Source organism: Heterodontus francisci, chromosome 40 (genome assembly GCF_036365525.1).
Source record: "Heterodontus francisci isolate sHetFra1 chromosome 40, sHetFra1.hap1, whole genome shotgun sequence".
Lineage (NCBI taxonomy): Eukaryota > Metazoa > Chordata > Chondrichthyes > Heterodontiformes > Heterodontidae > Heterodontus > Heterodontus francisci.
Genome location: NC_090410.1, coordinates 3,918,168 through 3,938,324, shown reverse-complemented (window position 1 = coordinate 3,938,324; position 20,157 = coordinate 3,918,168). Strand labels below are relative to the sequence as shown.

At 49.5% G+C, this 20,157-nt stretch overlaps 1 protein-coding gene across 3 annotated transcripts in view; it reads left to right on the top strand.

Moving 5' to 3' along the window:
* The first annotated feature begins 366 nt into the window (after positions 1–366).
* Positions 367–20,157, top strand: part of LOC137352984 (hypoxia-inducible factor 1-alpha-like) — a 50,806-nt gene continuing 31,015 nt past the window's right edge. For 2 of the 3 annotated variants that reach the window (XM_068018830.1, XM_068018829.1), the window contains exons 1-4: positions 368–1,218; positions 13,012–13,160; positions 13,463–13,547; positions 16,833–16,942. In XM_068018830.1, coding sequence (XP_067874931.1) covers positions 999–1,218; positions 13,012–13,160; positions 13,463–13,547; positions 16,833–16,942 — 564 coding nt within the window. In that variant the 5' untranslated portion in view covers positions 368–998. Of the gene's footprint in view, positions 1,219–13,011; positions 13,161–13,462; positions 13,548–16,832; positions 16,943–20,157 lie in introns of all 3 variants that reach the window. The other variant, XM_068018831.1, reaches the window with a different exon arrangement.

The window sequence follows — 20,157 nt, the reverse complement described above, 5'->3', positions numbered from 1 at the left end:
GAGGTGATAGAGATAGGGAGGGGAGTGTGGCTGGAGGAGGTGATAGAGATAGGGAGGGGAGTGTGGCTGGAGGAGGTGATAGAGATAGGGAGGGGAATGGGGCTGGAGGAGGTGATAGAGATAGGGAGGGGAGTGGGGCTGGAGGAGGTGATAGAGAGGGAGGTGGAGGTCTTGGAGGGATTTGAAAACAAGGATGTGAATTTTAAAATCGAGACAAGGAGCAGGAATGCTTGAGGGCTGCAACGAGGCTGCTGAAAATGATCTCCTGTTTCATAGTGAAGGGTTAACAATGGCTGGGAGGTTTAAGGAAGCAGACAGTTATTTACCCAACCAGAGCACATTGGTTCACAGATACTGCGTGGCAGACAGTGAAATTTGAACAGAATGTTCTCAGGGCTGTTGGTTAGATGTGTGGCTGTCTGCCAAATACTCGCAGTGCAGCTTCTACACAAACAGGAGGTGGAGTCCCAATGCACACACGAATACAGAGAGAGCAGGAGAGAGCTGTACTGCTTTTCGGACTGGCTGGAGATTGGGTTTCGAGACTTTGAGAGCAGAAAGAAATCTTGTAATTTGTAGCCAGTCTTTCTAATCTCCTGTCACCATTGCTTAACTTTGAAGAGATACAAAACCGAATTCTCCTAGGGCTGTCTAGGACTCAGTTTTGGACTCAAACTGTTGAGTGTTTAATCTGACGGAGCAGATCTAATAGTTCTGCGGAGAACAGGCGGCTGAGTTAGAGGCAGCTTCTGGAGTGGGATTGGACAGGACACCCTTTGTCCCAGGAATACTTAAGTTCCACACTGTGCAAACACGCGGCCTAGACAATCAGCCTTCCTGGATCAGAACCTGTGCTTTGGCAACGACCGACTGGGGTTGGAGAAGGTCACAGTGCATCGAGTGACCCTTTAACTCACCCCGAGTCTCCAGTGAGTTCGGGGGTCGCCTTTTCTATCACCCCTGACCCCCACTTCCCGGGACGAGGGAGCCCCCGGGACATGGCTGCTGAGGTCCGAGCTCCCCCGTTCCGAGCAGCCGATCAGAGGAAGGAGCGGTCGCGAGATGCGGCCAGGAGTCGGCGGGGTAAAGAGACGGAGGTGCTGTATGAGCTGGGGCAGCAGCTGCCCCTCCCCCGCAGTGTCATCTCCCACTTGGACAAGGCTTCCATCATGCGAGTCACCATCAGCTACTTGCGCCTGAGGAGGGTCCTCGAGGCAGGTAATCTCAGTGTGCTGCGTCCGTGTGAGCACTCGCTAGCGGGATCTGTCCTACCCCAAACCCACCCACCCCCATTTCAGTTTAATCTGCTCCAAGGGACAGGAGGAGGCCATTCAGCCCCTCGAGTCTGTCCCACCATTCAATTAGATCATGGCTGATCCTTATCTTAACTCCATTTAGCCACCTTGGCTGCAAATCCCTTAAAACTCTTGCCTAACAAAAGATACATTGAATTTACAGTGCACACACCAGCCAATCGGTCGGGTCTGTGCAGGTGTTAATCACTGAGCCACAGCTGACACCAGTATCAAGCCAAAGAGAAACCCTCAGTCCATCCAATATAGGAAGGGCTGCACCAATGTCAGGTGAATGGAGATTAACAACTACTCATTACCACTCATGAACTGTTTCGGCAGCAACTCCTGCACTTCAGTTGGCATAGCCATGAGCTTTGCAGCTTCCTCCCCAAGTATGTCAGGCATGGTTCAGTCAGTAGCACTTTCGCTTCTGAGTTACGTCATGGGTCCACAGTCCCTCTCCAGGAATTGAGCACAAAAAACAAAGCAGACACTCCAGTGCCATGTTGAGTGAGTGCTGCACTGTCGGAGGTGCCGTCTTTCAGATGAGACATTAAACCAAGGCCCTGTCTGCCCTCCCAGGTGGATGTGAAAGATCCCAGGGCCAATATTTATCTCTCAATCAACATCACAAAAATCAGATTATCTGGTCATTATCACATTGCTGTTTGTGGGAGCTTGCTGTGCGCAAATTGGCTTTTGTGTTTCCTACATTACAACAGTAACTACACTTCATAACTACTTCATTGGCTGTAAAACACTTTGGGACGTCCCGAGGTTATGAAAGGTGCTACAGAAATGCAAGTCTTCCTATCTTTTCAAACGTCTCTATCTCTCTATCCTCCTAAAAGACGCTCCTTAAAACCTCCGTCCTTGACCAAGCTCCCTGGTGCTCGGGTCAAGGATGTCATGGAGTGACTGCAGGACATTCTGAAGGGGAAGGGTGAACAGTCAGAGGTCGTGGTACACATTGGTACCAACAACATAGGTAGAAAGAGGGATGAGGTCCTGCAGCAAGAATTTAGGGAGCTAGGTAGCAGATTAAAAAGCAGGACCTCAAAGGTTGTAATCTCTGGATTACTCCCGGTGCCACGTGCGAGTGAGTATCGGAATAGGAGGATAAAGCAGATGAATGTGTGGCTGAGGAGATGGTGCAGGAGGGAGGGCTTTAGTTTTCTGGATCGCTGGGTCTGTTTCTGGCAAAGGTGGGACCTGTACAAGTTGGACAGGTTGCACCTGAACCGGAACGGGACCAACATCCTTGCTGGGAGGTTTGCTAGTGCTGTTTGAGGGGGTTTAAACTAATTTGGCAGGGGGATGAGATACAGAGTGGGGGTACAGTAGGGAGTTATGCACAGCTAAATATAGAAGGGAAATTAAGTCAGACTGGAAGGCAGATCAAATATAGACCTGTTAAGGCACAAGCGAATAAGGCAAGGCTGGATTGCATCTATTTTAACACAAGTAGTCTTACGAGTAAGGCAGATGAATTTTATTTTTTTATTCATTCATGGAATGTGGGCATCACTGGCTATGCCAGCATTTATTGCCCATCCCTAATTGCCCTTGAGAAGGTGGTGGTGAGCTGCCTTCTTGAACTGCTGCAGTCCATTTGGGGTAGGTATACCCACAGTGCTGTTAGGAAGGGAGTTCCAGGATTTTGACCCAGCGACAGTGAAGGAACGGCGATATAGTTCCAAGTCAGGATGGTGTGTGACTTGGAGGGGAACTTGCAGGTGGTGGTGTTCCCATGTATTTGCTGCCCTTGTCCTTATAGTTGGTAGAGGTCGCGGGTTTGGAAGGTGCTGTCTAAGGAGCCTTGGTGCATTGCTGCAGTGCATCTTGTAGATGCTACACACTGCTGCTACTGTGCGTCGGTGGTGGAGGGAGTGAATGTTTGTGGATGGGTTGCCAATCAAGCGGGCTGCTTTGTCCTAGATGGTGTCGAGATTCTTGAGTGTTGTTGGAGCTGCACCCATCCAGGCAAGTGGAGAGTATTCCATCACATTTCTGACTTGTGCCTTGTAGATGGTGGACAGACTTTGGGGAGTCAGGAGGTGAGTTACTCACCGCAGGATTCCTAGCCTCTGACCTGCTCTTGCAGCCACGGTATTTATATGGCTACTCCAGTTCAGTTTCTGGTCAATGGTAGCCCCAAGGATGTTGATAGTGGGAGATTCAGTGATGGTAATGCCGTTGAATGGTTAAATTCTCTCTTGTTGGAGATGGTCATTGCCTGGCACTTGTGTGGCGCGAATGTTACTTGCCACTTATCAGCCCAAGCCTGGATATTGTCCAGGTCTTGCTGCATTTCTACACGGACTGCTTCAGTATCTGAAGAGTCACGAATGGTGCTGAACATTGTGCAATCATCAGCGAGCATCCCTACTTCTGACCTTATGATTGAAGGAAGGTCATTGATGAAGCAGCTGAAGATGGTTGGGCCTAGGACATACCCTGAGGAACCCCTGCAGTGATGTCCTGGAGCTCAGATGATTGACCTCCAACAACCACAACCATCTTCCTTTGCGCTAGGTATGACTCCAGCCAGTGGAGGGTTTCCCCCCTGATTCCCATTGACCTCAGTTTTGCTAGGGCTCCTTGATGCCATACTCGGTCAAATGCTGCCTTGATTTCAAGGGCAGTCACTCTCACCTCACCTCTTGAGTTCAGCTCTTTTGTCCATATTTGAACCAAGGCTGTGATTAACCAAGGTGTTGATTAACACATGGGAATATGATATTATTGCTATCACAGAGACAAGGTTGAGGGAAGGGCACAACTGGCAGCTGAATATTCCAGGATATAGAATCTTCAGGTGTGACGGGTGGCGGGGGTGTAAAAGAGGAGGTGGCATTGCATTGTTGATCAAGGAGTCAATTACTGCAGTAAGGAGGGATGATATCTTAGAAGGTTCCTCAAATGAGGCCAAATGGGTAGAACTTAAAAACAAAAAGGGGGCAGTCACTTGGCTGGGTGTGTACTACAGGCCTCCAACAGTCAGGGAGAGATAGAGGAGCAGATATGTAGGCAAATCTCAGAGAGGTGTAAAAATAATAGGGTAATGATAGTAGGGGATTTCAACTTCCCCGATATTAACTGGGATAGTCTTAGTGCAAAAGGCTTAAAGGGGGCGGAATTCTTAAAGTGCATACAGGAGAGCTTTTTGAGCCAGCACATAGAAAGTCCTACAAGAGAAGGGGGCAGTACTGGACCTAATCTTAGGGAATGAAGCTGGACAAGTGGTAGAGGTGTCAGTGGGGGAGCATTTCGGGGATAGTGACCATAACTCTGTAAGATTTAAGGTAGTTACGGAAAAGGACAAAGATGGACGGGAAATAAAGGTACTGAATTGGAGGAAGGCCGATTTCAATATGATAAAACAGGATCTGGCCAAAGTGGACTGGGAACAGCTAGTTGTAGGAAAGTCTACATCAGACCAGTGGGAGTCATTCAAAGAGGAAATAGTGAGAGTTCAGGGTCAGTAAAGGTGAAGGGTAGGACAAACAAGTCCAGGGAACCCTGGATGTCAAGGGCTATAGAAGATTGGATAAGGAAAAAACAGGAGGCTTATGGCAGATTCAGGGGGCTGAAAACAGCAGAGGCCCTAGAGGAGTATAGAAAGTGTAGGGGGGTACTTAAAAAAAGTAATTAAGAGAGCGAAGAGGGGACATGAAAAAACACTGACGGCCAAGATAAAGGAAAATCCCAAGGTGTTTTATAAGTATATTAAGGTCAAGAGGATAACCAGGGAAAGAGTAGGGACCATTAAGGACCAAAGTGGCAATCTGTGCGTGGAGCCGGAGGACGTAGGTGAGGTTTTAAATGATTACTTTTCATCGGTGTTCACTATGGAGAAGGACGATGTAGGTGTAGAGATCAGGGAGGGGGGATTATGATATACGCGAACAAATTAGCATTAAAAGGGAGGAGGGTATGACCAGTTTTAGCGGGCTTAAAAGTGGATAAATCCCGAGGCCCAGATGAGATGTATCCCAGGCTGTTATGTGAGGCAAGGAAGGAGATTGCAGGGGCTCTGACACAAATTTTCAAATCCTCTCTGGCCACAGGAGAGGTACCAGAGGATTGGATAACAGCGAATGTGGTACCATTATTCAAGAAGGGTAGTAGGAATAAACCAGGTAATTACAGGCCAGTGAGTCTAATATCAGTGGTAGGGAAACTATTGGAAAAAATTCTGAGAGACTGGATTAATCTCCTCTTGGAGAGGCAGGGATTAATCAGGGATAGTCAGCACGGCTTTGTCAGGGGGAGATCATGTCTAACAAACTTGATTGAATTTTTCGAGGCGGTGAATAGATGTGTAGATGAGGATAAGCAGTTGATGTAGTCGACATGGACTTCAGTAAGGCTTTTGATAAGGTCCCGCATGGGAGATTGGTTAAGAAGGTAAAAGCCCATGGGATCCAGGGCAATTTGGCAAATTGGATCCAAAATTGGCTTCGTGGCAGGAGGCAGAGGGTGATGGTCGAGGGTTGTTTTTACGATTGGAAGCCTGTGACCAGTGGTGTACCACAGGGATCGGTGCTGGGACCCTTACTGTTTGTAGTGTACATTAATGATTTAGATATGAATATAGGAGGTATGATCAGTAAATTCACAGATTGGTGGTGTCATAAATAGAGAGGAGGAAAGCCTTAGATTACAGGACGATATAGATGGGCTGGTAAGATGGGCAAAGCAGTGGCAAATGGAATTTAATCATAAGAAGTGTGAGGTGATGCATTTTGGGAGGATTAACAAGGCAAGGGAATATACAATGGATGGTAGGACCCTAGGAAGTACAGAGGGTCAGAAGGACCTTGATATACTTGTCCATAGAAGGCAGCAGCAGAGATAGATAAGGTGGTTAGGAAGGCATATGGGAAACTTGCCTTTATTAGCTGAGGCATAGAATATAAGAGCAGGGAGGTTATGATGGAGCTGTATAAAACGCTAGTTAGGCCACAGCTGGAGTACTGTGTACAGTTCTGGTCACCACACTATAGGAAGGATGTGATTGCACTGGAGAGGATGCAGAGGAGATTCACCAGGATGTTGCCTGGGCTGGAGCATTTCAGCTATGAAGTGACACTGGATAGGCTAGGGTTGTTTTCCTTAGAGCAGAGAAGGCTGAGGGGAGACCTGATTGAGGTATACAAAATTATGAGGGGCACAGATAGGGTAGATAGGAAGAAACGTTTTCTCTTAGCGGAGGTATCAATAACCAGGTAGCATAGATTTAAGGTAAGGGGCAGGAGGTTTAGAGGGGATTTGAGGAAAAATATTTTCACCCAGAGGGTGGTCGGAATCTGGAACACACTGCCTGAAGAGGTGGTAGAGGCAGGAACCCTCACAACATTTAAGAAGTATTTAGATGAGCACTTGAAACGCCATAGCATACAAGGCTATGGGCCAAGTGCTGGAAAATGGGATTAGAATAGATAGGTTTGATGGCTGGCGTGGACACGGTGGGCCGAAGGGCCTGTTTCTGTGCTGTATAACTCTATAACTCTAAGCGTTTGGTTACCTGTCCTAATATCTTCTAATGTGATTCAGTGTCAAATTTGGTTTGCTAACACTCCTGTGAAGCACCTTGGATGTTTTTGCTAGTTACAAGTGCTGTATAAATGCAAGTTGTTGTTGGAGTGAGAGAATATGTTATAGAGCTCAGGGTAGTCGCTCTTTAAACCGTCCTAGCGAGTTAGCCCAGGGTAATGCAGATTTAGTCAGACTCCCTGAACTCTGACACACAATACAATCCACAGTATAAACCTCAAAGCAGTGACCCTGTCTAAAAGCTCTCTAAGGAAGAGCAGCTCCTCAGCTAGGGCCATTCAGAGAGGCTGCTGTACAGGCTAATATTGGAGAGTTTTAATGAGCTCAGAAAGGAACCTTCCTTCTAAAGAATGTTGCAAAAGTGCTTCTGTTTTTGTTAAAAATATATTTTTGAGGAATTCATAGCCAAACTGAAGAAATGCTGGACCAGTTTTTTTTCCAAAAGAGTCATCCAGAGGACGCTGAAAGGACTTGTTTGACAACAACAGTTCCTGGTTGTCACATGACTCAAGTTAAAAATAGAACAGAAGCCCTGGTAACTGTGGAAGATGTGTGCAGAGAAGTGACAGGTCAGAAGATGGACTTTCTGTTTCCGGCTTCACTTTTGAATTGTTTGGAGTTGGGAATGAACTGTTTAAAAGGGGTTGGAGTTTTTTTTTAAAAACTGAAAGACAGAAACCTAGCTCAGCCCAGCCTGTTCCATCTCTTTAAAATCCTGCAGTAAAAGGAAGAGAACTTGCAAGGACAGAAGAGAATTTCCAAGGAAGGAGAGAAGACCACAGCCCAGCTCAGCTTTCCAGCACCTCCCTAAAAGACCCTGAGAAGTCCACTGTATCAACGCATCTCATTTCCTGTCTTTGAAGAAAAGCCTGCTAAATTAAATCTCAACACTGCCTGAAAAGAACTGTTCTAAAAGATCCCAATGACCAGTCTACGTGTACTCGGAGGCCAAACTGTATGCCGGTTTTGGAACACAATATACTGTTTCTTCAAGAATGACCAAGTCTTCAGCCCAAGTGTTTTTTTGTCTGTAATAAAGCTCTTAAAAACAAAAATTTCTTTATTTTTCTAGTTAACTGGTGTCTGTGTGAGTGTGAGGGGCTAAAGTAAAAAGGGAACTTTAATATTTCAACCTGTGTGTTTATGCTTTATTTCATTACTGGTTAAGACTTGTTTTATAATAAACTGATAATTTTGCTGTTTATTGAAGAAACCTGGTTGGTATGTTTTATTCTGGGAAAAATTAAGTCTATGATTGACCGTATCGGTAAGCGGGAAAATTTAAATATATGTTATGACCCGTGGAAAACTGGAACTAGAATAAACAGTGCACTCCTCCCGCCTCAGTCGTCACAAGAATTTCATCGAATTTACTGCACAGAAACAGGCCATTCGGCCCAACTGGTCTGTGCTGGTCTTTACGTTCCACACCAGCCTTCCCCCTCTTCATCTCACCCTATCAGCACAGATATTCCTTTCTATTCCTTTCTCCCTCAAGTGTTTATCCAGTTTCCCCTTAAACGTATCGATACTATTCACCTCAATCACTCTCTGTGGTAGCGAGTTCCACATTCTCACCACTCTCTGGGTAAAGAGGTTTCTCCTGAATTCCTGATTGGATTTATTACTGACTGTCTTATATTGATGGCCCCCTAGTTCTGGTCTCTCCCCACAAGTGGAAACATCTTCTCTACACTGACCCTATGAAACCCTTATCTTGAAACCTGTATCAGGTTAAACCTCAGTCTTCTCTTTTATAGAGAACAGAACCCCAGCCAATTCAGTCTTTCCTGATAGTTATAAATCTCTCAGTTCTGGCATCATCTTTGGGAATTTTTTTGCACTTTCTCCACTTTTTGTACAGGAAGTAGTATTCTATTTTCATAGCTGCAATGAACCAGAGTTGTAATAAAGATCTGATAAAGTTGTGATAAAGATCTGCTTTTTGAATGTTGAGAAGCCTAGTTGAAGGGGCTGAGGAAAATGATCCAGAATCTGCCCAAGGCTAACTGTCAATCTATCACCGTGTGAATGTCTCACAGGGCACTGACTGGGTGTCTCCCTCTCTCTCTCACACACAGTCTGCTGGCACTGACTGGTGTCTCTCTCTCACACACAGAGTCTGCGGGCACGGACTGGTGTCTCTCTCTCACACACAGAGTCTGCGGGCACTGACTGGTGTCTCCCTCACACACACAGAGCCAGCGGGCACTGACTGGTGTCTCTCTCTCACACACAGAGTCTGCGGGCACTGACTGGTGTCTCGCTCACACACACAGAGCCAGCGGGCACTAACTGGGTGTCTCTCTCACACACACAGAGCCAGCGGGCACTGACTGGGTATCTCTCTCTCACACAGAGCCAGCGGGCACTGACTGGTGTCTCTCTCACACACACAGAGCCAGCGGGCACTGACTGGGTTTCTCTATCTCACACACAGAGTCAGCGGGCACTGACTGGTGTCTCTCTTACACACACAGAGCCAGCGGGCACTGACTGGGTATCTCTCTCTCACACACAGAGTCAGCGGGCACTGACTGGGTTTCTCTCACACACAGAGCCAGCGGGCACTAACTGGGTGTCTCCCTCTCTCTCTCACACACAGTCTGCGGGCACTGACTGGTGTCTCTCTCACACACACAGAATCAGCGGGCACTGACTGGGTTTCTCTCACACACAGAGTCAGCGGGCACTGACTGGTGTCTCTCTCTCACACACAGAGTCAGCGGGCACTGACTGGGTGTCTCCCTCTCTCTCTCACACACAGAGTCAGCGGGCACTGACTGGGTGTCTCCCTCTCTCTCACACACAGAGTCTGCGGGCACTGACTGGGTGTCTCCCTCTCTCTCTCACACACAGAGTCAGCGGGCACTGACGGGGTGTCTCTCTCTCACACAGCGTCAGCGGGCACTGACTGGGTTTCTCTCTCTCACACACAGAGTCTGCAGGCACTGACTGGATTTCTCTGTCTCACACACAGCGTCAGCGGGCACTGACTGGGTTTCTCTCTCTCACACACAGCGTCAGCGGGCACTGACTGGGTGTCTCCCTCTCTCTCACACACAGAGTCAGCGGGCACTAACTGGGTGTCTCCCTCTCTCTCTCACACACAGAGTCTGCGGGCACTGACTGGGTGTCTCCCTCTCTCTCTCACACACAGAGTCAGCGGGCACTGACTGGTGTCTCTTTCTCACACACAGCGTCAGCGGGCACTGACTGGGTTTCTCTCTCTCACACACAGAGTCTGCGGGCACTGACTGGGTTTCTCTGTCTCACACACAGCGTCAGCGGGCACTGACTGGGTTTCTCTCTCTCACACACAGAGTCAGCGGGCACTGACTGGGTGTCTCCCTCTCCCTCTCACACACAGAGTCAGCGGGCACTGACTGGGTGTCTCCCTCTCTCTCTCACAGACAGAGTCTGCGGGCACTGACTGGGTGTCTCCCTCTCTCTCACACACAGAGTCTGCGGGCACTGACTGGGTTTCTTCTCACACACAGAGTCAGCGGGCACTGACTGGTGTCTCTGTCTCACACAGAGTCAGCGGGCACTGACTGGGTGTCTCCCTCTCTCTCTCACACACAGAGTCTGCGGGCACTGACTGGGTGTCTCCCTCTCTCTCACACACAGAGTCTACGGGCACTGACTGGGTTTCTCTCACACACAGAGTCTGCGGGCACTGACTGGTGTCTCTCTCACACACACAGAATCAGCGGGCACTGACTGGGTTTCTCTCACACACAGAGTCAGCGGGCACTGACTGGTGTCTCTCACACAGAGTCAGCGGGCACTGACTGGGTGTCTCCCTCTCTCTCTCACACACAGAGTCAGCGGGCACTGACTGGGTTTCTCTCACACACAGAGTCTGCGGGCACTGACTGGGTTTCTCTCACACACAGTGTCTGCGGGCATTGACTGGGTGTCTCCCCCTCTCTCTCACACACAGAGTCAGCGGGCACTGACTGGGTGTCTCTCTCTCTCACACACAGAGTCTGCGGGCACTGACTGGGTGTCTCTGTCTCACACACAGCGTCAGCGGGCACTGACTGGGTTTCTCTGTCTCAGGCACAGCGTCAGCGGGCACTGACTGGGGTTGTCTCTCTCACACACAGAGTCAGCGGGCACTGACTGGGTGTCTCCATCTCTCTCTCACACACAGAGTCTGCGGGCACTGACTGGGTGTCTCTCTCTCACACACAGAGTCTGTGGGCACTAACTGGGTTTCTCTCACACACAGAGTCTGCGGGCACTGACTGGGTGTCTCCCTCTCTCTCACACACAGAGTCTGCCGGCACTGACTGGGTGTCTCCCTCTCTCTCTCACACACAGAGACTGCGGGCACTGACTGGGTGTCTCCCTCTCTCTCTCACACACAGTCTGCGGGCACTGACTGGTGTCTCTTTCACACACACAGAATCAGCGGGCACTGACTGGATTTCTCTCACACACAGAGTCAGCGGGCACTGACTGGGTTTCTCTCTCACACACAGAGTCAGCGGGCACTGACTGGGTGTCTCCCTCTCTCTCTCACACACAGAGTCTGCGGGCACTGACTGGGTGTCTCCCTCTCTCTCTCACACACAGTCTGCGGGCACTGACTGGGTTTCTCTCTCACACACAGAGTCAGCGGGCACTGACTGGGTGTCTCCCTCTCTCTCTCACACACAGAGTCTGCGGGCACTGACTGGGTGTCTCCCTCTCTCTCTCACACACAGAGTCTGCGGGCACTGACTGGGTGTCTCTCTCTCACACACAGAGTCTGTGGGCACTAACTGGGTTTCTCTCACACACAGAGTCTGCGGGCACTGACTGGGTGTCTCCCTCTCTCTCACACACAGAGTCTGCCGGCACTGACTGGGTGTCTCCCTCTCTCTCTCACACACAGAGACTGCGGGCACTGACTGGGTGTCTCCCTCTCTCTCTCACACACAGTCTGCGGGCACTGACTGGTGTCTCTTTCACACACACAGAATCAGCGGGCACTGACTGGATTTCTCTCACACACAGAGTCAGCGGGCACTGACTGGGTTTCTCTCTCACACACAGAGTCAGCGGGCACTGACTGGGTGTCTCCCTCTCTCTCTCACACACAGAGTCTGCGGGCACTGACTGGGTGTCTCCCTCTCTCTCTCACACACAGTCTGCGGGCACTGACTGGTGTCTCCCTCTCTCTCTCACACACAGTCTGCGGGCACTGACTGGTGTCTCTTTCACACACACAGAATCAGCGGGCACTGACTGGGTGTCTCCCTCTTTCTCTCACACACAGAGTCTGCGGGCACTGACTGGGTGTCTCCCTCTCTCTCTCACACACACAGAGTCTGCGGGCACTGACTTGGTGTCTCCCTCTCTCTCTCACACACAGAGTCAGCGGGCACCGACTGGGTGTCTCCCTCTCTCTCTCTCACACAGAGTCTGCGGGCACTGACTGGGTTTCTCTCACACACAGAGTCTGCGGGCACTGACTTGGTGTCCCTCTCTCTCTCACACACACAGAGTCTGCGGGCACTGACTTGGTGTCTCCCTCTCTCTCTCTCACACACAGAGTCTGCGGGCACTGACTGGTGTCTCTCGCTCACACACAGAGTCTGCGGGCACTGACTGGGTGTCTCCCTCTCTCTCTCACACACAGTCTGCGGGCACTGACTGGATTTCTCTCACACACAGAGTCTGCGGGCACTGACTGGGTGTCTCCCTCTCTCTCTCACACACAGAGTCTGCGGGCACTGACTGGGTGTCTCCCTCTCTCTCTCACACACAGAGTCTGCGGGCACTGACTTGGTGTCTCCCTCTCTCTCTCACACACAGAGTCTGCGGGCACTGACTGGGTGTCTCCCTCTCTCTCTCTCACACACAGAGTCTGCGGGCACTGACTGGTGTCTCTCTCTCACACACAGAGTCTGCGGGCACTGGCTGGGTTTCTCTCACACACAGAGTCTGCGGGCACTGACTGGGTGTCTCCCTCTCTCTCTCACACACAGAGTCTGCGGGCACTGACTGGGTGTCTCCCTCTCTCTCTCACACACAGAGTCTGCGGGCACTGACTGGGTGTCTCCCTCTCTCACACACAGTGTCTGCGGGCACTGACTGGGTGTCTCCCTCTCTCTCTCACACACAGAGTCTGCGGGCACTGACTGGGTTTCTCTCTCACACACAGAGCCAGAAAAGCCAGCGAGGGCTGGTTTGGACGTGCAGTTGGACAGGTTTTACCTCAGAGCGCTCGAAGGTTTCGTCATGGTGCTGACAGAGGAAGGAGACATTGTTTATCTGTCAGAGAACGTCAACAGATATCTTGGACTGACCCAGGTACGGGAAACAGCACCTGAAAGGGTTAATAGCCAGCAGCGGCCTGATGTAAAACAGCAGATACTGTGATAGTCTGGGTTGTAGTATTTGGGGGTCCGAGGCTGTAATATTGGTGTCTCTTGGTTCTAATATGGGATCACTGGCCTGTAATATTGGGTCTCTGGACTGTAATAAGGGGAGTTGAGCTGTATTATTGGGGGTCTCGAGAGTGTAATATTGGGGGTCTGGGTGTAAATTTCCAGTTGAGTTTGAACAGTTTGATTTTAAGCTAACTCTGGTTTCTTGGTTTCCTGGTCTAACAGTTGGATTTGATTGGACACAGTGTCTTCGAATTTGTGCATCCCTGCGATGAGGAGGAACTGAAGGATTTAGTGACATCGCAGCACGGTAAAGATTTCCCTGCTCACCCATCCATTACTACCCACTGGGAGGGGGAAAGGGGGTAGTGGGAGCAGGGGGAGTAGAGTGAGAGAAGATTGCAGGGACTGGGGAGTGGGGCGAGTGGGAGTGGGGGTGAGGGGGGGGGAGTGATGGTGAGGGGGGAATCGGAATAGGGGCTGTAGAGTGAGGGAAGAGCGCAAGGTCTGGGGAGTGCAAGTGGAAGTACTGAACCTGGGGAAATGAATATGAGTTTGTAAGAAGCGATTCTGAAATCCTGGCTGAAGCATTGGGAGGTGTTCTTGAGCCTGGAACAGGTGGTCCCCCAGAGCTGTGATTTCCCCCAGACCCTGAGACAGGGGGAAGGAGCAGTGAAGTTGGAGAGACTCCCATCAACATCACACACACCCTGAACTGGGACTCGGGAGCGACCTGGCAGGAGTGATTATCAAACTGGAATAACAATTACCTGACTGTGACAAACTGACATTGACTCACCGACACTGACTCACCGACTGACCGACACTGACTAACTAACTCACCGATTGACCAACACTGATTAACTAACTCACTGACTGACCGACACTGACTCACCGACTGACCAACACTGACTGACCGACTGACCGACACTGACTCACCAACTGACCGACACTGACTCATCGACTGACCAACACTAACTCACCGACTGACTGACACTAACTCACTGACTGACCGACACTGACTCACCGACTGACCGACACTGACTTACCGACTGATTGACACTGACTAACTCACTGACTGACCGACACTGACTCACCGACTGATTGACACTGAATAACTCACTGACTGACCGACACTGACTCACCGACTGACCGACACTGACTGACTAACTCACCGATTGACCAACACTGATTAACTAACTCACTGACTGACTGACACTGACTCACCGCCTGATTGACACTGACTAACTCACTGACTGACCGACACTGACTCACCGACTGACCGACACGGACTCACTGACTCACCAACACTGACTCACCGACACTGACTCACCAACTGACCAACACTGACTCACCGACTGATTGACACTGACTAACTCACTGACTGACCGACACTGACTCACCGACTGACCGACACGGACTCACTGACTCACCAACACTGACTCACCGACACTGACTCACCAACTGACCAACACTGACTCACCGACTGACCAACACTAACTCACTGACAGACTGACACTGACTCACCGACTGACCAACACTGACTCACCGACTGATTGACACTGACTACCTCACTGACTGACCGACACTGACTCACTGACTGACCGACACTGACTCACTGACTGACCGACACTGACTGAATAACTCATCGATTGACCAACACTGATTAACTAACTCACTGACTGACCGACACTGACTCACCGACTGACCAACACTGACTGACCGACACTGACTCACCGACTGACCGACACTGACTCACCAACTGACCGACACTGACTCATCAACTGACCGACACTAACTCACCGACTGACTGACACTAACTCACTGACTGACCGACACTGACTCACCGACTGACCGACACTGACTTACCGACTGATTGACACTGACTAACTCACTGACTGACCGACACTGACTCACCGACTGACCGACACTGACTGACTAACTCACCGATTGACCAACACTGATTAACTAACTCACTGACTGACTGACACTGACTCACCGCCTGATTGACACTGACTAACTCACTGACTGACCGACACTGACTCACCGACTGACCGACACGGACTCACTGACTCACCAACACTGACTCACCGACACTGACTCACCAACTGACCAACACTGACTCACCGACTGATTGACACTGACTAACTCACCGACTGACCGACACTGACTCACCGACTGACCGACACGGACTCACTGACTCACCAACACTGACTCACCGACACTGACTCACCAACTGACCAACACTGACTCACCGACTGACCAACACTGACTCACCGACTGATTGACACTGACTACTTCACTGACTGACCGACACTGACTGAATAACTCACCGATTGACCAACACTGATTAACTAACTCACTGACTGACCGACACTGACTCACCGACTGACCAACACTGACTGACCGACACTGACTCACCGACTGACCGACACTGACTCACCAACTGACCGACACTGACTCATCGACTGACCAACACTAACTCACTGACAGACTGACACTGACTCACCGACTGACCAACACTGACTCACCGACTGATTGACACTGACTACCTCACTGACTGACCGACACTGACTCACTGACTGACCGACACTGACTCACTGACTGACCGACACTGACTGAATAACTCACCGATTGACCAACACTGATTAACTAACTCACTGACTGACCGACACTGACTCACCGACTGACCAACACTGACTGACCGACACTGACTCACCGACTGACCGACACTGACTCACCAACTGACCGACACTGACTCATCAACTGACCAACACTAACTCACCGACTGACTGACACTAACTCACTGACTGACCGACACTGACTCACCGACTGACCGACACTGACTTACCGACTGATTGACACTGACTAACTCACTGACTGACCGACACTGACTCACCGACTGATTGACACTGACTAACTCACTGACTGACCGACACTGACTCACCGACTGACCGACACTGACTGACTAACTCACCGATTGACCAACACTGATTAACTAACTCACTGACTGACTGACACTGACTCACCGCCTGATTGACACTGACTAACTCACTGACTGACCGACACGGACTCACTGACTCACCAACACTGACTCACCAACTGACCAACACTGACTCACCGACTGATTGACACTGACTAACTCACTGACTGACCGACACTGACTCACCGACTGACCGACACGGACTCACTGACTCACCAACACTGACTCACCGACACTGACTCACCAACTGACCAACACTGACTCACCGACTGACCAACACTAACTCACTGACAGACTGACACTGACTCACCGACTGACCAACACTGACTCACCGACTGATTGACACTGACTACCTCACTGACTGACCGACACTGACTCACTGACTGACCGACACTGACTCACTGACTGACCGACACTGACTGAATAACTCACCGATTGACCAACACTGATTAACTAACTCACTGACTGACCGACACTGACTCACTGACTGACCGACACTGACTCACCGACTGATTGACACTGACTAACTCACTGACTGACTCAGTGGCAGAATCAATTCTCCAGGCTGCCAATGAAGCAGTTCACTGACTCCGTTTATTCTTCCGATGACAGGTCTCCCGGTAAAACAGGAAGTTCACTTGGAGAGAGACTTCTTCATGAGGATGAAATCCACTCTGACCAGCAAGGGACGCACAGTTGCAATCAAGTCAGCAACGTGGAAAGTAAGTAATGCACTAACACAGTGAGAGGGTGACAGATACCGCCAATCACCATAACAACCCCTAACCATGGGCGTACACTAGAGTTTTCTACATTCCTGTCCTAAATCATTGACTTATGCTGGGGTGGGGGATTCCAGCAGTGTTGGGGTACAGTTCAATGCGTGTTGACCCGTGTTGGGGTACAGTTCGATGTGTGTTGACCCGTTTTGGGGTACAGTTCAATCTGTGTTGACCCGTCTTGGGGTACAGTTCAATGCATGTTGACCCGTTTTGGGGTACAGTGCAATGCATGTTGACCCGTGTTGGGGTACAATTCAATGGATGTTGACTCGTGTTGGGGTACAATTCAATGGATGTTGACCCGTTTTGGGGTACAGTTCAATGCGTATTGACCCGTTTTGGGGTACAGTTCAATGCATGTTGACCCGTCTTGGGGTACAGTTCAATGCATGTTGACCCGTTTTGGGGTACAGTTCAATGCGTATTGACCCGTGTTGGGGTACAGTTCAATGCATGTTGACCCGTCTCGGGGTACAGTTCAATGCGTATTGACCCGTGTTGGGGTACAGTTCAATGCATGTTGACCCGTTTTGGGGTACAGTTCAATGCGTATTGACCCGTTTTGGGGTACAGTTCAATGCATGTTGACCCGTGTTGGAGTACAATTCAATGGATGTTGACTCGTGTTGGGGTACAATTCAATGGATGTTGACCTGTGTTGGGGTACAGTTCAATGCATGTTGACCCGTTTTGGGGTACAGTTCAATGCGTATTGACCCGTGTTGGGGTACAGTTCAATGCATGTTGACCCGTTTTGGGGTACAGTTCAATGCGTATTGACCCGTGTTGGGGTACAGTTCAATGCATGTTGACCCGTGTTGGGGTACAATTCAATGGATGTTGACTCATGTTGGGGTACAATTCAATGGATGTTGACTCGTGTTGGGGTACAATTCAATGGGTGTTGACTCGTGTTGGGGTACAATTCAATGGGTGTTGACTCGTGTTGGGGTACAATTCAATGGATGTTGACTCGTGTTGGGGTACAATTCAATGGATGTTGACCTGTGTTGGGGTACAGTTCAATGGATGTTGACCTGTGTTGGGGTACAATTCAATGGATGTTGACTCGTGTTGGGGTACAATTCAATGGATGTTGACTCGTGTTGGGGTACAATTCAATGGGTGTTGACTCGTGTTGGGGTACAATTCAATGGATGTTGACTCGTGTTGGGGTACAATTCAATGGATGTTGACCTGTGTTGGGGTACAGTTCAATGGATGTTGACTCGTGTTGGGGTACAATTCAATGGATGTTGACCTGTGTTGGGGTACAGTTCAATGGATGTTGACTCGTGTTGGGGTACAGTTCAATGGATGTTGACTCGTGTTGGGGTACAATTCAATGGATGTTGACCTGTGTTGGGGTACAGTTCAATGGATGTTGACTCGTGTTGGGGTACAGTTCAATGGGTGTTGACTCGTGTTGGGGTACAGTTCAATGGATGTTGACTCGTGTTGGGGTACAGTTCAATGGATGTTGACCTGTGTTGGGGTACAGTTCAATGGATGTTGACTCGTGTTGGGGTACAATTCAATGGATGTTGACCTGTGTTGGGGTACAGTTCAATGGATGTTGACTCGTGTTGGGGTACAATTCAATGGGTGTTGACTCGTGTTGGGGTACAATTCAATGGATGTTGACTCGTGTTGGGGTACAATTCAATGGGTGTTGACTCGTGTTGGGGTACAGTTCAATGGATGTTGACTCGTGTTGGGGTACAATTCAATGGATGTTGACCTGTGTTGGGGTACAGTTCAATGGATGTTGATCTATGTTGGGGTACAATTCAATGGGTGTTGACTCGTGTTGGGGTACAATTCAATGGATGTTGACTCGTGTTGGGGTACAATTCAATGGGTGTTGACTCGTGTTGGGGTACAATTCAATGGATGTTGACTCGTGTTGGGGTACAATTCAATGGATGTTGACCTGTGTTGGGGTACAGTTCAATGGATGTTGACTCGTGTTGGGGTACAATTCAATGGATGTTGACCTGTGTTGGGGTACAGTTCAATGGATGTTGACTCGTGTTGGGGTACAGTTCAATGGATGTTGACTCGTGTTGGGGTACAATTCAATGGATGTTGACCTGTGTTGGGGTACAGTTCAATGGATGTTGACTCGTGTTGGGGTACAGTTCAATGGGTGTTGACTCGTGTTGGGGTACAGTTCAATGGATGTTGACTCGTGTTGGGGTACAGTTCAATGGATGTTGACCTGTGTTGGGGTACAGTTCAATGGATGTTGACTCGTGTTGGGGTACAATTCAATGGATGTTGACCTGTGTTGGGGTACAGTTCAATGGATGTTGACTCGTGTTGGGGTACAATTCAATGGGTGTTGACTCGTGTTGGGGTACAATTCAATGGATGTTGACTCGTGTTGGGGTACAATTCAATGGGTGTTGACTCGTGTTGGGGTACAGTTCAATGGATGTTGACTCGTGTTGGGGTACAATTCAATGGATGTTGACCTGTGTTGGGGTACAGTTCAATGGATGTTGATCTATGTTGGGGTACAATTCAATGGGTGTTGACTCGTGTTGGGGTACAATTCAATGGATGTTGACTCGTGTTGGGGTACAATTCAATGGGTGTTGACTCGTATTGGGGTACAATTCAATGGATGTTGACTCGTGTTGGGGTACAGTTCAATGGATGTTGACCCGTGTTGGGGTACAATTCAATGGATGTTGACTCGTGTTGGGGTACAGTTCAATGGATGTTGACCCGTGTTGGGGTACAATTCAATAGATGTTGACTCGTGTTGGGGTACAGTTCAATGTGTGTTGACCCGTGTTGGGGTACAGTTCAATGCATGTTGATCTATGTTGGGGTACAGTTCAATGGATGTTGACCCATGTTGAGGTACAGTTCAATGCGTATTGATCTGTGTTGGGGTACAGTTCAATGCATGTTGATCTATGTTGGGGTACAGTTCAATGGATGTTGACCCATGTTGAGGTACAGTTCAATGCGTATTGATCTGTGTTGGGGTACAGTTCAATGCATGTTGATCTATGTTGGGGTACAGTTCAATGGATGTTGACCCATGTTGAGGTACAGTTCAATGCGTATTGATCTGTGTTGGGGTACAGTTCAATGGGCACTGACCAATGTTGGGATACAGTTCTATGGGTGTTGACCCATGT